This window comes from Sphaerodactylus townsendi, linkage group LG02 (genome assembly GCF_021028975.2).
Source record: "Sphaerodactylus townsendi isolate TG3544 linkage group LG02, MPM_Stown_v2.3, whole genome shotgun sequence".
Lineage (NCBI taxonomy): Eukaryota > Metazoa > Chordata > Lepidosauria > Squamata > Sphaerodactylidae > Sphaerodactylus > Sphaerodactylus townsendi.
Window position 1 is genome coordinate 175,380,049 of NC_059426.1, and position 25,517 is coordinate 175,405,565.

Genomic DNA, 25,517 nt, shown 5'->3' on the forward strand with positions numbered 1-25,517 from the left:
GCGGCTTCGCGCTGCTGGGGAGGAGCGAGGGCGGCGCGGCTGCGAAGCAGCTGTGCCCCCCCCCCCGTGCGAACAGCTCTCTGGGGATGGCGTTTTTGCCGTCCCCAGGGCGCTATATTTGGCCTGTGCGGAAAGGGCCTAGGACACAGAGTAGTGGATTCAAGGTGCAGGAAAAGAGATTCCACCTAAACATCAGGAAAACCTTCCTGACCATCAGCGCTATTCGACAGTGGAAGGCACTACCTGGGAGTGTGGTGGAGTCTCCTTCTTTGGAGGTTTTTAAAGAGAGGCTGGATGGCCATATGTCAGAAGTGCTTTGATTGTGTGATCCTGCATTTCAGGGGGTTGGACTTGATGGCCCTCGGGGTCTCTTCCAACTCTACGATTCTATGATTCTAAGATTTCTTGCCCTGATGTGCTTCCGGTTCCACCATTCCCCAGAGCACTGGTGGGGAATCCGTCTATGTGCCTCATATTCTGGAGATACTACTGAGTGAGCATCAAGAGCAGGCAGGCCTAATCTACTGACGTCCGTTATAGGGTCTTTTGCAATAAGCCATGAAGGCGAGTACTGTGAGCAAAATGGAACTAAAATAACAACCGCTAAATCCTTGTGATTTACAAGAAGCACCCAGACACACGCCAGAGATCCTTAACGCATTCATCAAACCAGCGCCTAGGCTAAACATGCTAAATAATTTTCACCCTTGAACATATTGAGTTTTTCTCGAGACAATCTCTCTCTTCAAATAGGGTAGGACCAATTATTGCTCCTGGGATTCCCAGTAATTAATAGCTCCCTAGCAAAACTGCCTGTAACGCAGTCCTAGATACCGATGTCACACCAAAGGAAAACGGATGTTCTTGTTTCATATCTTGGGGTTTCTCTGAAGGACAAAGAGGTGAATTTGAAGGGACTGAAGAGAAGGAGGAGACAGGAGGTTGACAGAGTGGATTTAATGCGGTTCCATAGGGCCTGTAAGCAGTGGCGTAGCACCAAGGGGACAGGTGGGGCATGATGCACTAGGTGCGTGCCGGTGCGGGGCCTTCCGGGGCGTGGGGTGTGGGAGGGAAGCAGGATGCATGAATGCCCTGGGCACAGTTCCCCCTCCGCCCCTGCCTGTAAGACAGGGCACTTTGGCACATGCAGAATAATGCACTTTCAATCCATTTTTAATCCACTTTGCAGGGGATTTAACTGTGCGGAATAGCAAAATCCACTTGCAAACAATTGTGGAAGTGGACTGAAAGTGCATTATTCTGCATGTGTGGAAGTGCCCAGACTTGTCCCACCAGGCATATGGTTAAGGAACTGACCATCTGCCACTGCCCCTCCTCGGACCACCCCGTGGATCACCTCTGACCTCCACTCTGATGTATGTATAAAGTGCTGTTAAGTCTCGTCTCTCTTAGGATGATCCGATGAGTTCTCTAGACAAGAGACAAACAGAGGCCTCTGCATAGTGAACCTGGACTTTGGTGGTCTCCCATCCAAGTACTAACCAGGGCTAACCCTGCTTAGCTTCCAAGATCTAATGAGATCGGGCTAGTCAGGGCCATCCAGGCCAGGTTGGACAAATAGAGGCGGTTTGTCATTGCACCCAGGACTTCCTTGTTTGGTATTTCCAATTTCTTCCTTCTTTAACAAGTAGGAGACGAATGGATTCCACGTTTTCTCGTACAATCCTATAGAGCCTTTTGTTAAGCTGATGGCCATCTAATCCATAATCATAATCATACATTTTTGTCATTGGCTTCCTTATTGGTCTTCCACACAAGTACTAACCAGGGAGGATCTTGCTTACATACTGAGGTCTCTGGAGATCAGGCCAGCCTGGGACATGCACGGCAGGCTGTACTCTCTGAAACTAATTTTGTGGGAAACAGGTTCCCTGCTCCTCCCCCAGGATAAGACCTTTCCGGATTTTGTCTGCCAGCTCTATATCCCACGAGCCTTCTGACTGCTTTTAAGCGGGGGAAATGTGGCCAGAGATACAGAGGCAGCCACGGGAAAAGGGGGGAATCAGAAATCTCAGCAGAGCAAACATGAAAGAGCCGAGAGATTTACTTTGGAGAGGAAGATTAGCAGACGTATCGATCGGAGCCGGGGCCACGACAACGGCTGACTCAGGGTGTTTGTTTTGCAGCCTCTGACTCCGGCTTTTCCTTGCTCACGCCTGGTAAATATTGTGCGAAGGATGCTTGGGAGCTTAGGGGATGAAGTCCGAGCACGTAGGTGTGACAGATGCCGGCGGCCGAAGATGCTGCTGTTGGAAAAACTGACCCCGAGACGGATCGCCTGTAACCTGAAACCAACGTGGGTCACCATTTGCAGGCAGAGGTTAAGAACATAAGAATGTAAAAACTAGCCTGCTGGATCAGACCAGAGTCCATCTAGTCCAGCTCTCTGCTACTCACAGTGGCCCATCAGGTGCCTTTGGGAGCTCACATGCAGGATGTGAAAGCAATGGCCTGCTGCTGCTGCTGCTGCTCCTGAGCACCTGGTCTGCTAAGGCATTTGCAACCTCAGATCAAGGAGGATCAAGATTAGTAGCCAGAGATCGACTTCTCCTCCATAAATCTGTCCAAGCCCCTTTTAAAGCTATCCAGGTTAGTGGCCATCACCACCTCCTGTGGCGGCAGATTCCAAACACCAATCACACGTTGCGTGAAGAAGTGTTTCCTTTTATTAGTCCTAATTCTTCCCCCCAGCATTTTCAATGGATGCCCCCGGGTTCTAGTATTGTGAGAAAGAGAGAAAAATGTCTCTCTGTCAACATCTTCTATCCCATGCATAATTTTATAGACTTCAATCATATCCCCCCTCAGACGTCTCCTCTCCAAACTAAAGAGTCCCAAACGCTGCAGCCTCTCCTCATAAGGAAGGTTGCGCCAGATGGCAGCTTTTTAAAAAGTTCTGCATTCAATGAATGGCCTCTAGATTGACTGAGCTGGCCAACGATGGCTCACAGCAAAGAATTTGGGGGCATATCCAAGGCCCCCCCCTTGACCTAGACGGCCCAAGCTAGTTAGATCTTGGAAGCTAAGCAGGGTTGGCTTTGGTTAGTATTTGGATGCGAGACCTCAAGGAAAGTCCAATGTCGCAACACAGAAGAGGAGGAGGAGGAGGAGGAGGAGGAGGAGGAGGAGGAGGAGGAGGAGGAGGAGGAGGAGTAGTTTGGATTTATATCCCACTTGTAAGGAGACTCAAGGTGGCTTACCAGCTCCTTTCCCTTCCTTCACCAGATAAGCCTCTGCCACTCGGGTGGAGGAGAGGGAAATCAGATTCTCCAGATTAGAATCCACCTGCTCTTAACCACTACACCGCACTGGATATATACCCCACATTCCTCAACTGTTAAGGAATCTCCAGTTGGTTTACAAACTCCTTTCCCTTCCTCTCCCCACAACAGACCCTCTTGTGAGGTAGGTGGGGCTGAGAGAGTTCTGAGAGAACTGTGACTGGCCCAAGGTCACCCAGAAGGTTTCAGGTGGAAGAGCGGGGAAAACAAACCCGATTCAACAGATAAGAGTCCGCCGCTCTTGCGGAGGAGTGGGGAACTACACACAGTTCTCCAGATTAGAGTCTGCCGCTCTTAACCATTACACCCTGTTGATGCGAAAGACCTCTTCCTGAAACCCTGGAGAGCGGCTGCCAGTCTGAGTAGGAAATGCTGACCTTGAAGGACCAAGAATCTGACTCAGCAGAAGTCAGCTTCGTATGTTCATGCATTCTGAAGAATCTCTATGCCAGAGAATAAACCAGTGGTGGCGAATCTTTGGCACTCCAGATGTCATGGACTACAATTCCCATCAGCCCCCGCCAGCACAGCCAATTGGCAGGGGCTGATGGGAATTGTAGTCCATAACATCTGGAGTGCCAAAGGTTCGCCACCACGGCAATAAACCAACTAGACATTAAAAATAGACGCACGCAGAAATTGGGGGCGGGGGGCGGCATTTTAATCTCCCTGGACATTTAATTTGCAACCCTTTGCAACCTGGGACCCACACATTTGAAGGATTGGCTTCTGCCATATGTTCCTGTGAGCCAACTATGATCGCCAGCCATTTGTTGACGATTGAATCACTTAGAATGGCCCATTTGGCATCAGCGAGGACCTTGACCATCATGGCTCTGTGGAACAGACACCCGAAAGAGGTGGAGGGAGGCCTTTCGAGCCAGCGTGGTGTAGCGGTTAAGAGCAGGTGGATTCTTATCTGGAGAACCGGGTTTGATTCCTCACTCCTCCACCTGAGTGGCTGAGGCCCGGTCTGGTGAGCCAGATGTGCTTCGACACTGCCACATTCCCGCTGGGCATCTCGGGCTAGAACCTGCCTCTCAGAACTCTCTCGGCCCCCACCACTCCCTGCCAAGACATGTGGGGAGAGGAAGGGAAAGGAGCTTGTAAGCCACCGTGAGTCTCCTTACAGGAGAGAAAGCTGGGGTATAAATTCAAACTCCCCATCCTTGGAAATCTTTAGGAGGCACCGCAAGGTCTGCCTGTTTGCCAGGGCTTTTGAGGGGAGTTGAATGGCAGGCATTTTATTAAGTGGTGTGGAGGGAGAAATTTGGAGTTGGCTATTTTATCACCAGCCCCACAGAGCCGAGACACAAAGGAAAAAAACGTGGGCTGTTCAATGCCAGACGTGTCACCCTTTGAGGTGGGATAGCCAACAGATGGTTGCCAGACAAGTGTTGTTGGCGCACGGGGACATATGTAAGGAGACTGTCCTTCAAACAGTTAGGCCTGTAACGGAAAGTGCTTTTAAAGCTACAGTTTAACGTTTAAAGAAGAGAAGAAAGAAGAGTTTGGATTTCTACCCCTTTATTTCTCACCTGTAAGGAGTCCCAAAGCGGTTTGCAGACTCCTTTCCCTTCCTCTCCCCACAACGGACACTTTGTGAGGCAGGTGGGGCCGAGAAAGGCCTGCGAGAACTGTGACTACAAGGTCACCCAGCAGGCTTCACACGGAGGAGTGGGGAAACGAACACGAGTCACCAGATAAGAATCACTCCACCGCTCGAGGAGGACGTTGACAAGCTGGAATGGGTCCAGAGGAGGGTGACCAAAATGGTCAAAGGTCTGTAATCCATGCCCTATGACAGTGATGGCGAACCTATGCCACAAGTGCCAGAGGTGGCACTCAGAGCCCTCTCTGTGGGCACAAGCAGAGTCACCCCCACCCCCACTCCTACACATCTAGGCTGGCCTGGGCCGCTGGGCTCGATTATTAGCATTAAACCTCAGACCTAGTTTTGGGGAAGCAGTGATTCCTGATTTTCATGCAAAGAACTACAGCGCGATTCTTTACCTGGCAGTAAGCTTGGTTTCTGGCAGTGGGGCTTGCTTCTGAGTAAACCTTCCTAGGGTCATGATTCACCCGTTGGAAGAGTTGCACGGTTGCTTCAAAGCAAAGCCACTGTTTACCACCAAGCTTATTCCAGAGTAACGCACGCCTCGGAGCCAACTGTTTTTTTCTAAACTAAAACCTCAGTATTCAGGTTAAATTGCCATGTTGGCATTTTGTGATAAATAAGCGGGTTTTGGGTTGCAATTTGGGCACTCGGTCTCGATCACTGCCCTACGAGGAGAGACTTAGGGAGCTGGATATGTTTAGTTTGGTGAAGAGAAGGTTAAGAGGTGACATGATAGCCATGTTTACATATTTGAAGGGATGTCATGTTAGTGAGGGAACAAGCTTGTTTTCTGCTGCTCCAGACACGAGGACCAGGAGTCATGGGTTCAAGGTGAAGGAAAAGAGATTCCACCTAAACATCAGGAAAAACTTCCTGACAGTCAGGGCTGTTCGACAGTGGAATGCACTACCTCGGAGTGTGGTGGAGTCTGCTTCGCAGGTTTTTAAAGAGAGGCTGGATGACAGGAGTGTTTTAATTATGTGTTCCTGCATGGCAGGGGTTGGACTTGATGGCCCTTGGGGTCTCTTCCAACTCTAGGGCCCCTTCTGCACGTACCTTCCACACATGCGCTTTAAATCCACTTTCAATGCACTTTACAGCTGTGCGGAATAGCAAAATCCACTTGCAAACAATTGTGAAAGTGGATTGAAAGTGCATTATTCTGCACGTGCAGAAGAGGCCTAGGATTCTACGATTCTATGAAACTATGGAGGAGTGGGGAATCAAACCTGGTTCTCCAGATTAGAGTGCACTGCTCTTAACCACTAGATTAAACAGGAAGGTACACATTTCTCGCTCAAGAGCTTTCTCCAATCATTATTTTACATCTCGAACACAACTTGAATGTGTAACCCAGTGGTGGGATCCCAAAAATTTAGTAACAGGTTCCCATGGTGGTGGGATTCAAACTGTGGCGTAGCGCCAATGGGGCTGAGCGGGGCATGACAGGGGTGTGGCCGGGCATTCTGGGGGCGGGGCATTCCTGGGCGGGGCTGTGGCAAGGACGCAGCCGCTGCGCTGGTGCTTGGGCGGGAAATGAATGCACGCAGGCGCAGGCTGCCACGCACGTCGGTGCACCTCCTGCTAGACTGCTTCAAGTTCTGCGCGCTACTGCTGCGTAACTAAGGCAAAAATCACGTGGCATAATCACCAATTAGTAACCCCCTCTCGGCACACACAAATAATTAGTAACCTACTCTCGGGAACCTGTGAGAACCTGCTGGATCCCACCTCTGGTGTAACCTGAAAGCTGACGCACACTGCGAACCGGGGTAACAAGCTCGCGCTAAGAGCACGGGAAAGCGGGCACCGTTGTTCCCCACAATGCAACTCTCTGGACAAATGAAATCGATCAGATCCGTACCATTCGGGGGAAGCCGCTGGCAGGCTAGCACATCCTTCCTGAACCTGTGGAATTTAGGATCATGGAAAGAACTCTTCCAGGCCTTGCCGACCGAGCCAAGGGGAAGTGACTGTCGGTCCTTTGTGTACATCCTGTGTTGGAAACTCTGCCTGAAAGCTTCTAGTGAGGGAAAGATTCTATAAACCTCTTGGCGGAGCGAGAGCTACGTGTTGGGGTGGAGAGCAGAATGCCCTCATTGTAGCAGGCCAGGAAGTACCTGGGCCTGGGAGACGGACTGTTTGCGCAGGGAGGGCACGGAGGGAACGCTGTGGCAAGCAAGAGGGGGAAAACAGCACGCCGAGCGCTGCTTCGGTGGCGAATGCCGCAGAAAGCCAGCAAGCGGAGCTGAACGGAAAACTCCCCAAGAGGGGAGCAAGCTTCGCGTTCCTAAGCAGCCAAAAGAACAGCAAGGTTTTCAGAGAATAGGTTTCCAACAGTGTGTAACAGACTTCCCTCTGCGATACACCTCTGAAGATGCCAGCCACAGATGCAGGCGAAACGTTAGGAACAAGGCTTTCACGGCCGGAATCACTGGGGTGCTGTCTGGTTTCTGGGGCTGTATGGCCATGTTCTAGCAGCATTCTCTCCTGACGTTTCGCCTGCATCTGTGGCTGGCATCTTCAGAGGATCTGATAGTAGGAATGGAAAGCAAGTGGAGTATATATACTTGGACAGATTTATGGAGAAGTCGATTTATGGCACAGGACAACTATAGACAATAGCAATCAAAGGGAACAAAGACCAGGATACTTCTATCCAGATGCATTCACCTATTGACCTTGCTACCTTCATTGTTACATACTACAGACTTCTTTGTGACTCACATGCCAGGCTACTCTATTCAGGGGGCCTCACCTTTTGACCTCACAGTATATATACTCCACTTGCTTTCCATTCCTACTATCAGATCCTCTGGAGATGCCAGCCACAGATGCAGGCGAAACGTCAGGAGAGAATGCTGCTAGAACACGGCCATACAGCCCGGAAACCACACAGCACCCAAGTTAGGAACAAGATCCACCAGACCACGGCCACACAGCCCGGAAAACCCACCACAACCAGTTGAATCCGGCCGTGAAAGCCTTGGACAATACAAAGCCAAAGGTCCAATGGTCAGATGTAGGCCCTTTCCTCCCAAGCTTTTAAAAATGTTTGGAGGCAGGAAATAAAAACTCTTCCTCTGTGGAGTTCCGCGTGGTTTTTGCCCCCAAACGTTTCGCTTCCAGCCTCCAAACATTTTAAACGAATCCCCTTTTAAAACGGCGAAGCATTTTGAAAACGTCTTCAGTTGCTGTGCGATCTATCGACGACATTTCCCCCGCTTCTCTGCTTCCCCGAACTTTCCCCTTGGTACCATTTTCTGAGCTCACTCCGTTCCCCTTCAATTGTTTATTTGCAGCATTTCTCTTTTTGTCCTTTTATTTGGGGGGGAGGAAGCAATCTTCGAAGCATCGAGTATCCGAGGAGCAGAGAATCTCAGCAAAAGGTTGTGACGCATTGAAGCATCGATTCAACACAGAACTCAAAACAGGGGGGGGGGGTCAAGTAATGGCAGTCAGTAATCATTTTGAGGGGGTGATTGAAAACATGCATCATTGTAAAGGGGGGGGGATTGAAAACATTTTAGAAGCGTTTTCGGGATTTGTGCAGAAATGGCCGCCGATCTCCGCTGCTACTAGTCAGCTCTGTGATGCAGCGGCTAACAAAGCCAATGCGATTCTGAGCTGTATCAATAGAAGTAAAGTGTCAAGATCCAGGGATGTAATTGTACCTCTCTATTCTGCATTGGTTAGACCTCACCTGGAATATTGTGTACAGTTCTGGGCACCGCAATTCAAGAGGAGTATTGACAAGCTGGAACGGGTCCAGAGGAGGGCGGCCAAAATGGTCAAAGGTCTGGAATCCGTGCCCTACGAGGAGAGACTGAGGGAGCTGGGGATGTTTAGTTTGGTGAAGAGAAGGTTAAGAGGTGACATGATAGCCATGTTTAGATATTTGAAGGGATGTCATGTTAGTGAGGGAACAAGCTTGTTTTCTGCGGCTCCAGAGACCAGGACTCTGCAGAAGTAGTGGGTTCAAGGTGAAGGAAAAGAGATTCCACCTAAACATCAGGAAAAACTTCTTGACAGTCAGGGCTGTTCGACAGTGGAATGCACTACCTCGGAGTGTGGTGGAGTCTCCTTCTTTGGGGGTTTTTAAGGAGAGGCTGGATGGCCATCTGTCAGGAGTGCTTTGATTGCGTGTTCCTGCATGGCAGGGGGTTGGGCTGGATGGCCCCTTAGGGTCTCTTCCAACTCCTTGATTCTATGGTTCTAGCATATGTCAAAGGAAGCTTTCGGTATTGAAAGCTTACACCTGGTAAATCTTGTTCGTCTTTAAGGTGCTACTGGACTCGAATCCAGATCTTCTGCTGCAGACCAAACCCGGTTATCCACCTGAAACTATCTTTAAGAAAAGGAGTTACTCCTGAAATCTGTGGGTGGGGGACAGGAGAAACTCTGCATGGGACTGAAGGATAACACAGACACAAAGACCAAAAGGGAACCTGAAAACGCTACTTCTCCACTCGACAAGTGCTAATTCCAGCGTCTTTGTAGTGACTATACTCTGTTTCACAGAAAGATGATAGTTCGGTCGGTTGAGTTGCAATGGCCAAGAAAACTGTAAGCTTCCGCATTAGAATATAGCCCCAAACAAATATTAGAATTATCATTCATTTTCATGCACAGCCTTGGTCAAAACTATTATGTTGCGCATTACTGAACGTGGTACTTTGATTTAAGAGTATGTATGTCGAAATGTGTTTTTTACTTTCAGACTTTCAAAGGGATTTGGGGGGGGGGGGGAAGGCTAGGTCAGCACTATAGAACCCGGGTGGAGCATTCTACAACAAAGACTGTCAAGCATGCTTTGTTCTATGGCGGAGGAATGTGCATCCCTACTATCATCTTTCTGTGGAACAAAGTATAGGCATTTTGGTGGCTGGTGAGCACGTGAGGCCATCTCAGAAGAAGAAGAGGAGGAGGAGGAGGAGGAGGAGGAGGAGTTTGGATTTATATCCCCCCTTTCTCTCCTGCAGGAGACTCAAAGGGGCTTACAATCTCCTTGCCCTTCCCCACTCACAACAAACACCCTGTGAGGTGGGTGGGGCTGAGAGAGCTCCGAGAAGCTGTGACTCGCCCAAGGTCACCCAGCTGGCGTGTGTGGGAGTGTGCAGGCTAATCTGAATTCCCCAGAGAAGCCTCCACAGCTCAGGTGGCAGAGCTGGGAATCAAACCCTGTCCTCCAGATTAGATACACGAGCTCTTAACCTCCTACGCCACTGCTGCTCCTGAAGAACAAGTTGTGAGCCTGAACATTCGCACACCTTGTGGAAAAACCACAGGTAAATGAACTGTGGTTAATAAATCAGTCTCAAACCTAGTTTGACAAACCCTAACTACCATCACTGCAGTGGCTTACACTTAGAAGAAGAAGAGTTTGGATTTATACCCCACCTTTCTCTCCTGTAAGGAGACTCAAGGGGGGTTACAAACTCCTTTCCCTTCCTCTCCCCACAACAGACAGCCTGTGAGGTGGGGCTGAGAGAGTTCTGAGAGGACTGTGACTGGCCCAAGGTCACCCAGCAGGAATGTAGGAGTGCGGGAAACACATCTGGTCCACCAGATAAGCCTCCGCCACTCAAGTGGAGGAGTGGGGAATCAAACCCGGTTCTCCAGATTAGAATCCACCTACTCTTAACCACTACACCACACTGGCTCTCAGCAATTTAGATGGTCACAATAACACAGGGGTCCCCAACATGGTGCCCGGGGGCGCCATGGCGCACGGCAACACTTCCTGATGCCAGAAGGACTTTTAGAAAAAATGGCCAGTATTGGGGCGGGGCTTTGGCCCAGCAGTTCTTCTGATTGGCTGGGAATATGGAAAAGACATCCTGTCAAATGGAGTTTCTGCCAGAAATGTTGAAGAGTTATTGGAGTTGTACGTAGATCCAGTGTGGGGTTTAGTGATTAAAAGAACCGGGTTTGATTCCCCACTCCTCCATATCAGCAGCGGATTCTTATCTGGCGAATCTGTTTCCTCACTCCTCCACATGAAGCCTGCTGGGTGACCTTGGGCCAATCCCAGTTCTGTCAGAACTCTCTCAGCCCCACCTGCCTCACAAGGTGTCTGTTGTGGGGAGAGGAAGGGAAAGGAGCTTGTAAGCCGCTTTGAGGCTTATCTGGTAGTCCAGATGTGTTTCCGCACTTCTACATTCCTGCTGGGTGACCTTGGCCAGTCACAGTCCTCTCAGAACTCTCTCAGCCCCACCAACCTCACAGGGTGTCTGTTGTGGGGAGAGGAAGGGAAAGGAGCTTGTAAGCCGCTTTGAGGCTCCTTAAAGGGAGAGAACAGTTAGGTATAAAGACCAATTCTTCCTCTTCTGCTCAGCGCAGCGTGAAGGAATTTAGAGGGTAACGTGGTGGGAAGTGAAGATGCGCATCGTTTTTCTGCACTTCTCCCTCACCGTATGCTCAGACACTAATCTGTTTATCTCAGATCTCCCAAGTCCCCTTGGCAAAGAGTTATTTGCCACTCGAGAAGCAGAGCTGTGGATCCACGTACAATAAGCTCGCCCTCCGCCCTTTTTTTTTACTAATTCATATCTTTTGCTGTCCGAGACAAGCATGTTTCGGGAGAAGCGTCAAGCAGACAGGAGCTCAGCTGGCGTTTGCGTTTGTGATGTCAGAAAGGCTTTACGGTTGTAGCTGTGCCCAGAACAGCAATACTAGTGGTCTTATGGAAGCACAGGGGGTGGAGATATTTTTTTGTGGTTTGGAGCGGGCTGACCAGCACATCAGAATGTAGGAACCCACAATTAAAGAGCCAAGAACGTTGCTGTTTTTGTTGGAGCCCTGTTCCCTTTGCACGTCCTTCCCCACAATCTTGAAACCAGTTTGTGCGTTATGTGTTTTCAATGGCAGCATCTCAGGTCTGCAGTTACAATATTTAATGTGGGCCATTCTGTAAGAACATAAGAAAGAACATAAGAACAAGCCTGCTGGATCAGACCAGAGTCCATCTAGTCCAGCTCTCTGCTACTCGCAGTGGCCCACCAGGTGCCTTTGGGAGCTCACAGGCAGGATGTGAAAGCAATGGCCTTCAGCGGCTGTTGCTCCTGAGCACCTGGTCTGCTAAGGCATTTGCAATCTCAGATCAAAGAGGATCAAGATTGGTAGCCATAAATCGACTCCTCCTCCTCCTCCTCCTCGCGTGGAGACTCTTCTATGGCCTTTAAAGTACTTCCGTACTATGTACCTGGGTTCTTGCTGTAGTTTCGTATTCATTATCCGTTTTAATATTGATAATATTACGGCTGCTGTTTCTTATGATTTTATTATAGTGCTTTTACAGGTCTCTGGAGAAGCGGCGTATCGATTTTCTAAATAAAGACTATGACTGGCCATGCACACAGAGTCTTCCGATTCGGACGGTCACTGGCACTGTCTGTCTGCCTAGCTTCCTGCTTGGAACGTAACTTTCCTACATGACCCTGCGTTCGGCTGGACTTTCTCTGCTGCGGCTCTTATCTGACGGCGTGGCCCGCCCGAAGTCCGAAGGTTCCTGCTCTCCTGACTTTCTGCAAACTATGTAAAACTGAATTATTCAGGGGGGGCGTTTCTGCACAGGTAACACAGTTGCACTGTAAATCATGATTCACATAGTTTTGATGAAGGTGTCCGTGGCCGGAGTCCACTGACTGTTGTGGGTTTTCCCTGTTTTGTTCTGGGGCAGCGCAGGCAGCAGAGAGCTCAAGTGTAAAACAGGAGGGCCCCGGCAGAATAAAATTTGCAAGAAATCAATACATAAACTGAGCCTCAAAGCTGCATGCCCAGTTGCTGACACACAAAATAAGAAGAAGAAGAGTTTGGATTTATATCCCTCCTTTCTCTCCTGCAGGAGACTCAAAGGGGCTTACAATCTCCTTGCCCTTCCCCCCTCACAACAAACACCCTGTGAGGTAGGTGGGGCTGAGAGAGCTCCGAGAAGCTGTGACTAGCCCAAGGTCACCCAGCTGGCGTGTGTTGGAGTGCACAGGCTAATCTGAATTCCCCAGATAAGCCTCCACAGCTCAGGCGGCAGAGCTGGGAATCAAACCCGGTTCCTCCAGATTAGATACACGAGCGCTTAACCTCCTACGCCACTGCTGCTCACTCCTAATAAAACTCCTAATTCAAATTCCGGGGGGAAAGACCAAGATTCGAATGCCGCCGTGCCATCAAAACCAGCAACATTTCTAGAGTGCAAGCTTTCGAGATTCAGAGTTCCCTTTGTCAGATATTGGCTGAAGGTTGCTTTGACTCTCGAAAGCTAAATCCCTGGAAATCTTGCTGGGCTTTTAAGTGCTGCCAAGTTTGAGCCTTGCTCTTCCATGGCAAACTGATTGGGCTACCCAACTGGACCTATGTTAATGGATCATTGCTATGAACTGCTTAGCTGTTTAGCAGGAGGTTGCGATATGCTGTAGTCTTCCTTATAGAAGAGGAAGTCGCCTTATAGAAGAGGAAGTATGCCCACTTGGATTATTTGTTAGGTTAGGATTGACGTCTTTGTTAAATGTTGCTATTATTATGCTGGCATGTGTCATCTATGTGTACTGTTATGATTATTGTTACCTTTTTACATTGTTAGAACATAAGAACATCAGAAAGAGCCTGCTGGAACAGACCAGAGTCCATCTAGTCCAGCGCTCTGCTACTCGCAGTGGCCCACCAGGTGCCTTTGGGAGCTCACATGCAGGATGTGAAAGCAATGGCCTTCTGCTGCTGCTGCTGCTCCTGAGCACCTGGTCTGCTAAGGCATTTGCAATCTCAGATCAAGGAGGATCAAGATTGGGAGCCGTAGATCGACTTCTCCTCCATAAATCTGTCCAAGCCCCTTTTCAAGCTATCCAGGTTAGCGGCCATCACCACCTCCTGTGGCAGCATATTCCAAACAACTAATCCCAGAAAAAGTGTGGCGCACAGGCAGGCTAATCTAAATCCTCACAATAGTCACAGGAATCCAATATTTTCTTATCACTTTTATATTCGTTCTTATGACATAAAAGAGAAAGAGAGAAAAACTTTTCTCTGTCAACATTTTCTGCCCCATGCATAATTTTATAGACTTCAATCATATCCCTCCTCAGATGTCTCCTCGCTGCAGACCCTCCTGTTACATTATATGCTAACGTGCTACGTTTATTGATGTTTTCCATTGTATGCTTATGATAGCTTTATAATGTGTAATGTTATGATTATTGCTAATTGCTGATTACACTGTTTTGTCTGATATCTTGCTATTCATAATGTTATGCTTACTTGATGCTGTTGATCGTCTGTCCCTAATTGATGTTGATGTTTTGACTGCTGAAATTGTTATTTTTGTTGTGCACCGCCCAGAGGTGGGACCCAGCAGGTTCTCACCAGTTCCCGAGAGTGGGTTACTAATTCTTTGTGTGTGCCGAGAGGGGGTTACTAATTGGGTCCGCTTTTCCATCTCCACACCTTCGCCTCCCCGAGAGGCATCCTGCCTTTGAACGTGAAGGTTCCGTATAGCAATTGCGACTAATAACGTCACTCCCTGAACTGGGTTAATCCCTTCCAGGTACTGCAATTCATTGATTCTCAGCCTTTCGTACCTTTTATCTCACCAGTCTCTATCCAAGAACCTGTGTGTTTCACCATTGCTGTGTTCAGATTTGTGAGTTGGGGCATTTTCTATAATGTGATGATGATTTAGAAATGACCTGGTGCAAAAAAATTTTGGGGGGTTCGTGGTGGGGTGGCTGCCCATGGGGGGGCATCCAACTCAGTTTTTGCCCAGGGCTCAGGTTTGCCTCTGCCCCCTTTGCCGGGGGGGGGGGGGGGCTGGCGAGGGAACCTGTTACTAAAATTTTTGGATCCCACCACTGACACCGCCCTGAGCCTTTTAGGGGAGGGCGCTTTATAAATTAAATATATGATATACGGTACAATAAAAAGCTGGGTTTTGACCTGGTGCCTGAAAGAAAGCAAAGAAGGCAGTCGTCTCGATTACGCTTATACCGAAGAACTTCAAAATGGACGGTAGCCTTTGACTTTTGGTAGACCAACAAGGCAGGATTGCAGCCCCAACAGCTCAGTCTAGCACATAATTTCGTTGTACTGTCGAAGGCTTTTGTGGCTGGAATCAGCTGGCTGTCGTGGGTTTATCCGGCGGTGTGGCAGTGGTCCGGTAGTTTTTGCTCTTGACATTTCACCCACATCCGTGGCTGGCATCTCCAGAGGCATGACACAGTATAACGTGTTTCGCTCTTGAGAGAAACACATTTCGCTGTGACCTGCCTCTCAAGATGACAGCCATAGATGAAGGCGAAACGTTGGGGGCCGACACTACCAGACCACGGCCACCCAGGCCGAAAAACCCACTACAGCCACAACTGGGAGAAGGTATGACTGGGATTTGTCTGGGAAGAAGGAGGAGGAGGAGGAGGAGGAGGAGGAGGAGGAGGAGGAGGAGGAGGAGGAGGAGGAGGAGGAGGAGGAAGAGGAGGATTTTGGATTTATACCCCCCCCTTTCTCTCCTGTAAGGAGACTCAAAGGGGCTGGAAGAGAAACAGGAACCGGGTTAGCCAAACCCCAACAAAAACTTGCACAAGGAAGCGTATTAAATTGGATCTAAAATTAAATTGTATTAAGTGGACCATGAATGAGTAGAAACGGACTATGTTTCAACAGTATTTATTGGACATTTCACATGATTTCTGTTCATTGATTGCTGACTAGTATATGAGTAATAGTTATTACAGTTCATCAATTTAATATGCTTCCTTGTGCTGTGGCAAGTTTTTGTTTGGGTTTGGCTAACCCGGTTCCTGTTTCTCTTCCATTCTGCTATCTTGCCCTTTCTTTTCCACCAACTCAAAGGGGCTGACAATCTCCTTGCCCTTCCCCCTCCCCCATCAAACACCCTGTGAAATGGGTGGGGTTGAGTGAGCTCCGAAGAACTGTGACTAGCCCAAGGTCACCCAACTGGCGTGTGTTGGAGTGCACAAGCTAATCTAGTTCCCCAGATAAGCCTCCATAGCTCAAGTGGCAGAGCTCAAGTGGCAGCTCCAGTGGCAAACCCAGTTCTCCAGATTAGAGTACACCTGCTCTTAACCACTACGCCACTGCTAGCAGGAGCGCCCCTCCTTCCCCGTCCCACTTCAAACAACTGGAATGCCCTCAAATGAGCAGTGACCAAAATATCCTCCACTCTGGTGACCAAATGCTACAACGGCGCCCACTTACTTGTCCCTGTGCTGGTTCCGATAGTGTTGATGGTTGTGGGGACGGAGGAAGAGGAGTAGAGGGGCAGGTGGCCGTTCTCGCACCCCAGATTTTTATCCTGCCAGCTGGAGGCGTTCACGCATATGCCGGAGTCCCGCGAACTCTGCCACCCGTTCAGCTTATCGTCCGAGTTCTGTCTTTGGTGATAATAGTGCGACTGCCCGTAATCCACCGAGTCGGACCGGCCTCGGTTCTGGCCGCCGAAGGTCCCCGACGTGCGATCCTCCAAGTGGTTCAGCCACATGGCCAGAGCGCTCCGGTCCTCCAGGGACGTGGCGGGGTGTATCAAGGCGTAGGAGAGGAGCTGCCGGCTCTCCTCGATGTGCTGGTTGTGTTCAATCGAGTGGGCCAGGATTTTCGGGAGCAGCTTCATGTATTCCACTTTCGCCTCCATGTTGCCCGGCTTCAGCAAAGGCAGATGAGTGAGGAGGAGAGAAATCACTTTGTCCTTTGATTGCTGCTGCCACTGGTTAATGATTCCTGTTGGGCCAGAGGGGGGAAAATACACAGAAGTTGAGAAATCAGAAGACAAACAACAAGATGCAAACATGGTCCATTTTAGGCAGTTTTGCACCACTAGTCCCTCAAGATAAGAAACCCCTAACATGGGAAATAGGGGGAAAGGTTAAATAGTAGGCACAGGCAGTGGTGGGATCCAAAAATTTTAGTAACAGGTTCCCATGGTGGTGGGATTCAAACTGTGGCGTAGCACGACGGGGGCGTGGCCGGGCATTCCGGGGGCGGGGCATTCCTGGGCGGGGCTGTGGCAAGGACGCAGCCGCTGCGCCGGTCCTTGGGCGGGAAACGAATGCACGCAGGCGCAGGCTGCCACGCACGCCGGTGCACCTCCTGCTAGACTGCTTCACGTTCTGCGCGCTGCTGCTGAGAGGAGGGGCGTAACTAAGGCAAAAATCACGTGGCAAAATCACCCATTAGTAATTCCCTCTCGGCACACACAAATAATTAGTAACCTACTCTCGGGAACCTGTGAGAACCTGCTGGATCCCACCCCTGGGCACAGGCATATCTAGGGAAAATGTGCCCGGTGCAAAATCTGAGTTTTCCGCCCCCTCCCATATGGGTGGCCGCCCTCCCTCACCACGACCAAACGTTTGTCTTGAAGTCAATGTATAGACCCGGAGGAGAGGAGGAGAGTCGGAGGAGCCGACTTTCTGCCCCCCCCCACGTGACTAAATGGCAGCAGCCTGCAGACATTTGTCCCCATATGCCCCCCTGGCCGGTACGCCCCTAGTAGTAGAGCATATTGGCCAACTGTCTGCAAATTTTGAAGGGGGGGGGCACTTTCCCACATCCCCTTTCTGGTTCTTTTATTTATTCATGACATTTAAATCCTGTCTTTCTCACTGAATCCATGTTGATTTATAAACCACACTGAATCGGATCCACGGTGATTTGTAATTCCTGTCCTTTGCATACTGCCCTCTATGTGCATAGCGATTCACCGAGAAGGCTAAGAGGGGCCCCTGCCCCAGGGAACTGACAATCTGAACAACCACCACAAAGAGGAGAAGACAGGCAGGGGGATAAATGGGGGAGGAAATTCATTCACAGTCACCCATGCAGTGGCTTAATTTCAGGGGATGGATGGGGAATATGCAGCTATACCAAAGATCGGTACGGAAAAGGTAGTGTTCAAAGAGAGCAAGAAAGAGAGCATCATGCAGGTATTCCGCTCCAGGCAACACAGGTGGGTGGGGGGTGGGGAGGAGAAAGCTTGGCCCCAGATTTCCACTGGTGCTTTCAGGTTTTTGAATCACCCTGAAGCTTCGTGCAAAAAAACCCACACACACGCTGAACGCTGCATCAACAGACAACTGTCCTATTGGGAAAATCTCTCCCCATGTCCGGATTATAGCCTTTCCGTTGTGATGACATATACAAGCTCCCTATTGAACTAGAGGCGAGGAAATAAATTCTTGAGTATAAACCAGGAAGGGCTTGGTAGAATAAGAGCTGCGCCGGAAAAAAATATATATGCAAAATGCCTCTTTTCAGGTTTTATAAGCAAAAGGTACAACGAATATACACTGTTGTTTTTGAAAAACGGGAAACAATACTACATAGGACCCAAGTGTAATACAGGAAGGGCTTGGCGGAACGACGTTTATAATAAATAATACATAAACGGCTGCTCGTTCAGACGCGATCTCGTCAAGAGCAATGAAATCGCAGCACAACATCCGTACCTGACACAACTGTTCCTTGCGTATGAAATGAAATCCTGGGTTTCTTCCCGGGTTTCTTCCCGATCCACTGCAATCTGAACTCCACCCTTGCTGACATGCACCCCAACGTTATTAAAGCACAAAAACTTTCACTGCCCAGCTTTCTGTGGCAGTGTGTGCAATGCAGTGTGCGCAGTGTTGCAGTATATACAGAGGGGCATATAATTCCTTATACAAAGTTAGGGTCCCTGGGGATTTAGGGGTGGGGCCTAGGGAGGGTAGTGGGAGGGGCTTCAGGCTGGTACAACGCCAAGAGTCCACCCACCAAAGCAGCCTTTGTCTCTAAACGCTGTCATTCGTACATCAGCTATAATTCTGGGAAATCTCTAGGTGTAAGGCTGAACACATTCAAGGCTCTAGGTGTAAGGCTGAACACATTCAAACAAAGTCGACTTTATAAAAAAGGAACGAACTGTATAGATCCATGTCGCCCTAGCTACAGGGTGCTGGTACTGAAGGTTCCTGCCCTCAGTCCCAGTATATATAGGTCGATTCCGCACTTGCGTTATCGACCTAAGTTCGAGCTGCGTTCGACCTAACCACTGGGATCGATGTGGTTTTGTACCAGCTTCGCCCCGCGTAATGGTCAAATTTCCGACGCCAGTTGGGAACTACTACTTTTCCAGGGAACCACACTCGAACTCAGCTCGATTCCAGTAAAGTGCGGAATCTCTGGTGCCAGGAGTCCCCCATTCAGCCAATCACAGCTGAGTGTTTCAGGCATGCGTACAGCTGGCAAAAAACGCCACCTTTGTCCCTTCATTCCTGTGGCATGAAGCTTTTTTTATAACGTGTATGGGCATAGACGGAACATGGCTGTAGAACAGTAGCCAATCGGAACGGAGCAATGAAGAGGCACAGGATGATTCCGCCCTCCGAGCTGGGACCAAGCTGGTTGCAGTGGGGGACAACAATGGCTTCGACCTAGGTCAGTACCCTTCTCAGGGAACTGGGTCGAACCTATTTTACTCGTGTGCGGAATCGCCCATAGAGTATTTGAACAGGTGGTCACAGCTGCAATTGGTCCATTCCCCCGCCGCCGAGTATCGGCGGGAAATGGTGGATTCTGGGAAACGTAGTCCTGACACTAGGCCCCACCAGGAGGATGAAAACCCTAGAAAAGGTGCCACTGGATGTGCCTACCAATTTGGGGACTAGCAATCAGACGGTTGTGAGTTTTAGGGCAGAATTTGGATGAAGAGTTTGGGAAGAGTTTAGAGGCAGAAATACAAGGGCATCCATCCATCCATCCATCCATCCATCCATCCATCCATCCATCCAAGCATCCATCCATCCATCCATCCATCCATCCATCCATCCATCCATCCATCCATCCATCCATCCATCCATCCATCCATCTAATCCATCCATCCATCCATCCATCCATCCATCCATCCAATCCATCTAATCCATCCATCCATCCATCCATCCATCCATCCATCCATCCATCCATCCATCCATCCATCCATCCATCCATCCATCCATCCATCCATCCATCCATCCATCCATCCATCCATCCGATTTCTTCATAGCCTTTCCCTAAAAGGCTCAGGGTGATTTACAATCTCAGATTAAAACCTCAACTTTAACAAGGAAGCCGAACCACCCCTCTTGAGTTCCATAAAAGGTAAAGTTTCCCTTCAGTCGTGTCCGACCCTGGGGTACCACTGCGAGCAGTGATTTTATAGGAAAGCCTCTTTTGTGGAATAGTTTGCCATTGCTTTCTCTGGCTATTCTTTACCCCCTATCCTGTTTCCCTGAAAATAAGACATCCCCTGAAAATAAGATGTAGTAGAAGTTTTGCTGAAGTACTAAATATAAAGCATCCCCCAAAAGTAAGACGTAGCAAAGTTTTTGTTTGGAAGCATGCCCGACGAACAGAACACAGAAAAATAAGACATCCCCTGAAAATAAGACATAGCGCATCTTTGGGAGCAAAAATTAATATAAGACACTGTCTTATTTTCGGGGAAACACGGTAGCTATGAGCTAGGTACTCATTTACCAACCAAGAAATGGATGGATGGCTGAGTTGATCATGAGCCAGCTGCCAGGATATGTGACCCACAGGGGGCTCGAACTCCTGACCGTGTGAGTGGCAGTGCAAGCACTTACACTACGCCACGCGGCTCTTCTTGAATTTCATACCCACACCCAAAGAATGAGCTTAAAATTCACTTGGCTATTTCAGGGTCAGACACACAAGCGCCAAGCCCCCACCCCCCCAAGTTTCACACCCACATCAAAACAATTAGCTTAATTTGGCTTCTTTTAGGGTCAGACAGGAAACAACACAGACCATTTGGGGCCACGGCTCTCAGAAGATGACAGGTTCAATTCCCGGCATCTCCATTTTAAAGGACCAGGCAGCAAGTGATGTGAAAAACTCGATCTGAAACTCTGGAGAGCAGCAGCCAGTCTGAGTCGGATATACTGATATTGGGGGACCAAGAGTGTTATTCAGTATAAGGCAGTATTTCTGGATAAAAAGCAGACGCGCACTTTGGTGTGCGTAGGAGGTTAAGAGCTCGTGTATCTAATCTGGAGGAACCGGGTTTGATTCCCAGCTCTGCCGCCTGAGCTGTGGAGGCTTATCTGGGGAATTCAGATTAGCCTGGGCACTCCCACACACGCCAGCTGGGTGACCTTGGGCTAGTCACAGCTTCTCGGAGCTCTCTCAGCCCCACCTACCTCACAGGGTGTTTGTTGTGACGGGGGAAGGGCAAGGAGATTGTCAGCCCCTTTGAGTCTCCTGCAGGAGAGAAAGGGGGGATATAAATCCAAACTCTTCTTATTCTTATTCTTCTAATACGCTGTAAAGTTTTCTGACCTGGCCAAATGACACTATTTGGGGCAACACAATGAAGACACCATTGGGGTACCAGAGGAGTTCAAATCAGATGCACACTCAACCGTAGTCAAGTGTGGGGAAAATCACAACAGCAATACCCAGAATGCACTGGACAAAGGAGGCCATATTGAAGGAGGTATCCTAGGGATGCCAGCAGGATTTCTGAGCGCCTTCACGGAAGGTGATAGAGAAAACGTCTTTCTTTTGTTTTGATTGCAGAGCAAAAATTTGGAAAAATAACTGCCACTGAAATCTACAGTTGGCAAGCCATACGAAAGAGATCAACATAACTGGCAGCTATTCTTATGGAACCAGTTGGTAGTTACTGGATTTTTTTGGGGGGGAGGGCAGGGGCGTACCTAGGCAAACTGGCGCCCGGGGACAAAACCTGAGTTTGGCGCCGCCCCCCCCCCGGCCCGGTGTATGGGCGGCCACCCTCCCCCACCATGACCAAACAATGATTTTTTGTACCAGCTCACAAATCACCTCCCACTCCCAGCAAAACATACATGGCTCTCTCCCCACCAACTCTTTTCCTAATTTCCTAATCACAACAACCCTATGAGGTAGGTTGTTAGCCTGAGAAACAACTCCAAGCTAGTGCAAGTGGGTATTAAGCATGTAAATCTCTCACAAATCACCCCCAGCAAAACATTTACCAAACAAATGTCAGCACCATCTCTCACAAAACACCTCCGGGGGGTGGGGGGGGTGGGGGAGAGGGAAGAACAAAAAATACACAGATTGTAAGACTATTGCATGCTTATGTCAGAATGCGTACGAGTTTCTGCTGGGAGTTTCAGCCAAAGAGGCACAAAAACCTTCCAGCGATCTCCCACCAATTGCCAAAACAAGACAGCAATTTATAACCATCAGCAAGAGCTATAATTAAAGGGCCGTACAGAAGGGGAAAAAAGATATTCCGCCCCCGGAAAGCAAAGAGTGACACGGCATCAAACTGGGTATTATTCCCGCACAATGCCCCGGCAAAGCATTTAAGGGTCTCCGGTTGTTAGTAAATTACCCTTAAATTGCTGTTTTATTACACCATTGTTTTCAGTTTAACAACATACTCCCCGAACTGTTACATTTTTCTCCAACGAGCACTCGGATAATTTCCTGGGGCACGAAGAACAGCTGAGAATTAGGCGTGCGTGTCTGGAAAGGTATTCAGCAAAAACAAAATTAATAGCTTCGTAGCGTGGCTGAAAGAGGGCTGCGCGTCAGTGGGGGACGGAGTTTCAAGGGGAAAATTAGAAATTCAATTACCGCCCACGCCAAGGAAAATCGACCCCAATCGACTAAGCGCGTCTTCCAAACCCGTAAGGGAAATCGACAAAAACAGAAAGACAACTGAGGCAGGGCAAAAGTCCACCAAGAAGGGACATAGGTAGATTCCGCACAGTAGAAATATAAGGGGCTCACAAAGGGAAATATCCCAGTTTGTGGAAGTACTTCGTACAAGTTCTTCCGACCGGGGAGCAGCAGCAGCGTAGTGGTTAAGAGCAGGTATACTCTAATCTGGAGGAACAGGGTTTGATTCCCCGCTCTGCTGCTTGAGCTGTGGAGGTTTATCTGGGGAATTCAGATTAGTCTTTGTACCCCAACACATGCCAGCTGGGTGACCTTGGGCTAGTCACAGTTCTTCGGCGCTCTCTCAGCCCCACCTACCTCACAGGGTGTTTGTTGTGAGGGGAGAAGGGAAAGGATTGTAAGCCCCTTTGTGTCTCCTTACAAGGGAAAAAGGGGGGAATATAAATCCAACTCTTCTTCTTCTTCTTTTTCTTCTTTTTCTTCTTCTTCTGGTCGGTTCCTCAAAATGGGATCGGCCTGTTATAGTTCCCTCAACCCGGATTTTCCAAAAATCGCTAAACTAGCGATCTTTTTACCCGAACCAACCCGCTCCTGAGCGAATGGCACAGCCGTCAAACACTTTATTTTTCCCAACTGCCTCCCATTTTCCCACCTTCCTTACGTCATTTCAGTTTTGTTTCTGGCCAGCCGGTTTGACTCTCTCATAGCCCACCATTTCCCAAACGTCCCCCAATCATGTTTTCTCCCCAATTGGCCATGCTGGCAGGGGCTGATGGGATTTGTAGTCCATGAACATCTGGAGAGCCGCAAATTGCAGACCCCTTCGCTCGACTATTAGAATACGACGTAACACAAGTGGGGTCAGGGCATCACGTATCTAACAGAGGTGCACGGGCTCACTGTATGGTTGGAATAAAAGTACCCTGTTTCCCCGAAAATAAGACATCCCCTGAAAATAAGACATAGTCACGGTTTTGCTGAAGTGCTCAATATAAAGCATCCCCCGAAAGTAAGACGTAGCAAAGTTTTTGTTTGGAAGCCTGCCCGTCGAACAGAACACCAGAGCATGGAGCTGTGGAGCGGAAAAATAAGACATCCTTTGAAAATAAGACATAGCGCATCCTCGGGGAAACACGGTATGTAAGGAGGGCTATGGCATATGTTTCGGCAAATCCAAGACAATCCCCAAACTTGCAGAACACATGCAAAGTTTTTTTTTTTTAATTAGGGGAACTCACCTTGGTAAACAGGGCAGAAAAATGGAAGCGGTTGCTAAGCAACATAAAATGGCTTGCAAAAAGGTGCAGGGACGGGTAAGAAATTATTGCAGGGGAAGAGAACAGAGAGGGAAAGGCGACAGAGCAGATAAGAGAAAGGAACAAAATAGAAAACTGGACAAGAGGGGGAAATGAATTGAGGATTTCCCCTCCCTGAGTCCTCACGGTAGGGTTCAAGAAGAGAATAAGAGTTTGTATTTATACCCCACTTTGGTAACCGCAAGAAGTAGGGAATCGAACGCGGTTCTCTAGAGTCCGCAGCTCTTATCCATTTCACCGTGCTGACTCTCTGAAGCAAAACGTCACAGGATAAAACTATAGAATACGTAACACCATGAGGTAAATCCACAGAGTTTCCTAGAGCGGAGCAGCACGGCTTCCACCTTTGGCCGGAAATTATGTCCTGCTGTCAACGTGACATCAGTCCCCATGTCCTCATCTTTACCAGTCGCTGGTTGGCAACCCTAGAACCCAGTGGATAGCGCTGACTGGATTTGGGCGTCTTAGTTGATAGTTCCATGGGAATGTCAACTCAACGCATGGCAGCTGTGAAAAAGGCAAACTCTATGCTGGGGATCATTAGAAAAGGAATTGAGAATAAAACTGCAAAGATTGTCATGCGCTTATATAAAGCAGTGGTGCGACCGCACTTGGAGTACTGCATTCAGTTCTGGTCGCCACATCTCAAAAAGGATATTGAAGAGATAGAAAAAGTGCAGAGAAGGGCAACAAGGATGATTGAGGGACTGGAGCACCTTCCTTGTGAGGAGAGGCTGCAGCGTTTGGGACTCTTTAGTTTGGAGAGGAGGCGGCTGAGGGGGGATATGATTGAAGTCTATAAAATTATGCATGGGGTAGAAAATGTTGACAGAGAGAAATGTTTCTCTCTTTCTCACAATACTAGAACCAGGGGGCATACATTGAAAATGCTGGGGGGAAGAATTAGGACTAATAAAAGGAAACACTTCTTCACGCAACGTGTGATTGGTGTTTGGAATATGCTGCCACAGGAGGGGGTGATGGCCACTAACCTGGATAGCTTTAAAAAGGGCTCGGGCAGATTTATGGAGGAGAAGTCGATCTATGGCTACCAATCTTGATCCTCTTTGATCTGAGATTGCAAATGCCTTAACAGACCAGGTGCTTGGGAGCAACAGCCGCAGGAGGCCATTGCTTTCACCTCCTGCACGTGAGCTCCCCAAGGCACCTGGTGGGCCACTGCGAGTAGCAGAGGGCTGGACTAGATGGACTCTGGTCTGATCCAGCAGGCTAGTTCTGATGTTCACCTTTGGCCGGAAATTATGTCCTGCTGTCAACGTGACATCAGTCCCCCTGTCCTTGTCTTTACCAGTCGCGGGTTGGCAACCCTAGAACCCAGTGGGTAGCGCTGACCGGATTAATCCGCACGAGGCTTGGGGGCCCCCAAAATGGTGTTAAAAATAAGATACAAAGAGTATGTGCAATACACAGCTTGAGACTTAGTCGGCTAATCGCTGGGCCAGATTCCTCCGGTACAAAAATAATGCAAAGCGAAGGGGGCAAAGACCGGTGTCGCTGGCACTAAATATAAACGCATCTGTCCGGAGGGTTGGCAAATGCCCCAGGGTGAAGGGCTGTGTTGGAGGAAAGGAAATGCTATTGCCGCCGAATCTCTTCCCCACCCACCCC

General features: G+C 49.0%; 1 protein-coding gene across 1 annotated transcript in view; it reads right to left on the reverse strand.

The window, feature by feature from the left end:
* Positions 1-2,210: 2,210 nt before the first annotated feature.
* Positions 2,211-25,517, reverse strand: part of SAMD4A (sterile alpha motif domain containing 4A) — an 87,418-nt gene continuing 64,111 nt past the window's right edge. The window contains exons 2-4 of the mRNA XM_048484675.1: positions 16,123-16,641; positions 7,041-7,210; positions 2,211-2,306 (exon numbers count right to left, since the gene is read on the reverse strand). Coding sequence (XP_048340632.1) covers positions 2,211-2,306; positions 7,041-7,210; positions 16,123-16,641 — 785 coding nt within the window. The remainder of the gene's footprint in view (positions 2,307-7,040; positions 7,211-16,122; positions 16,642-25,517) is intronic.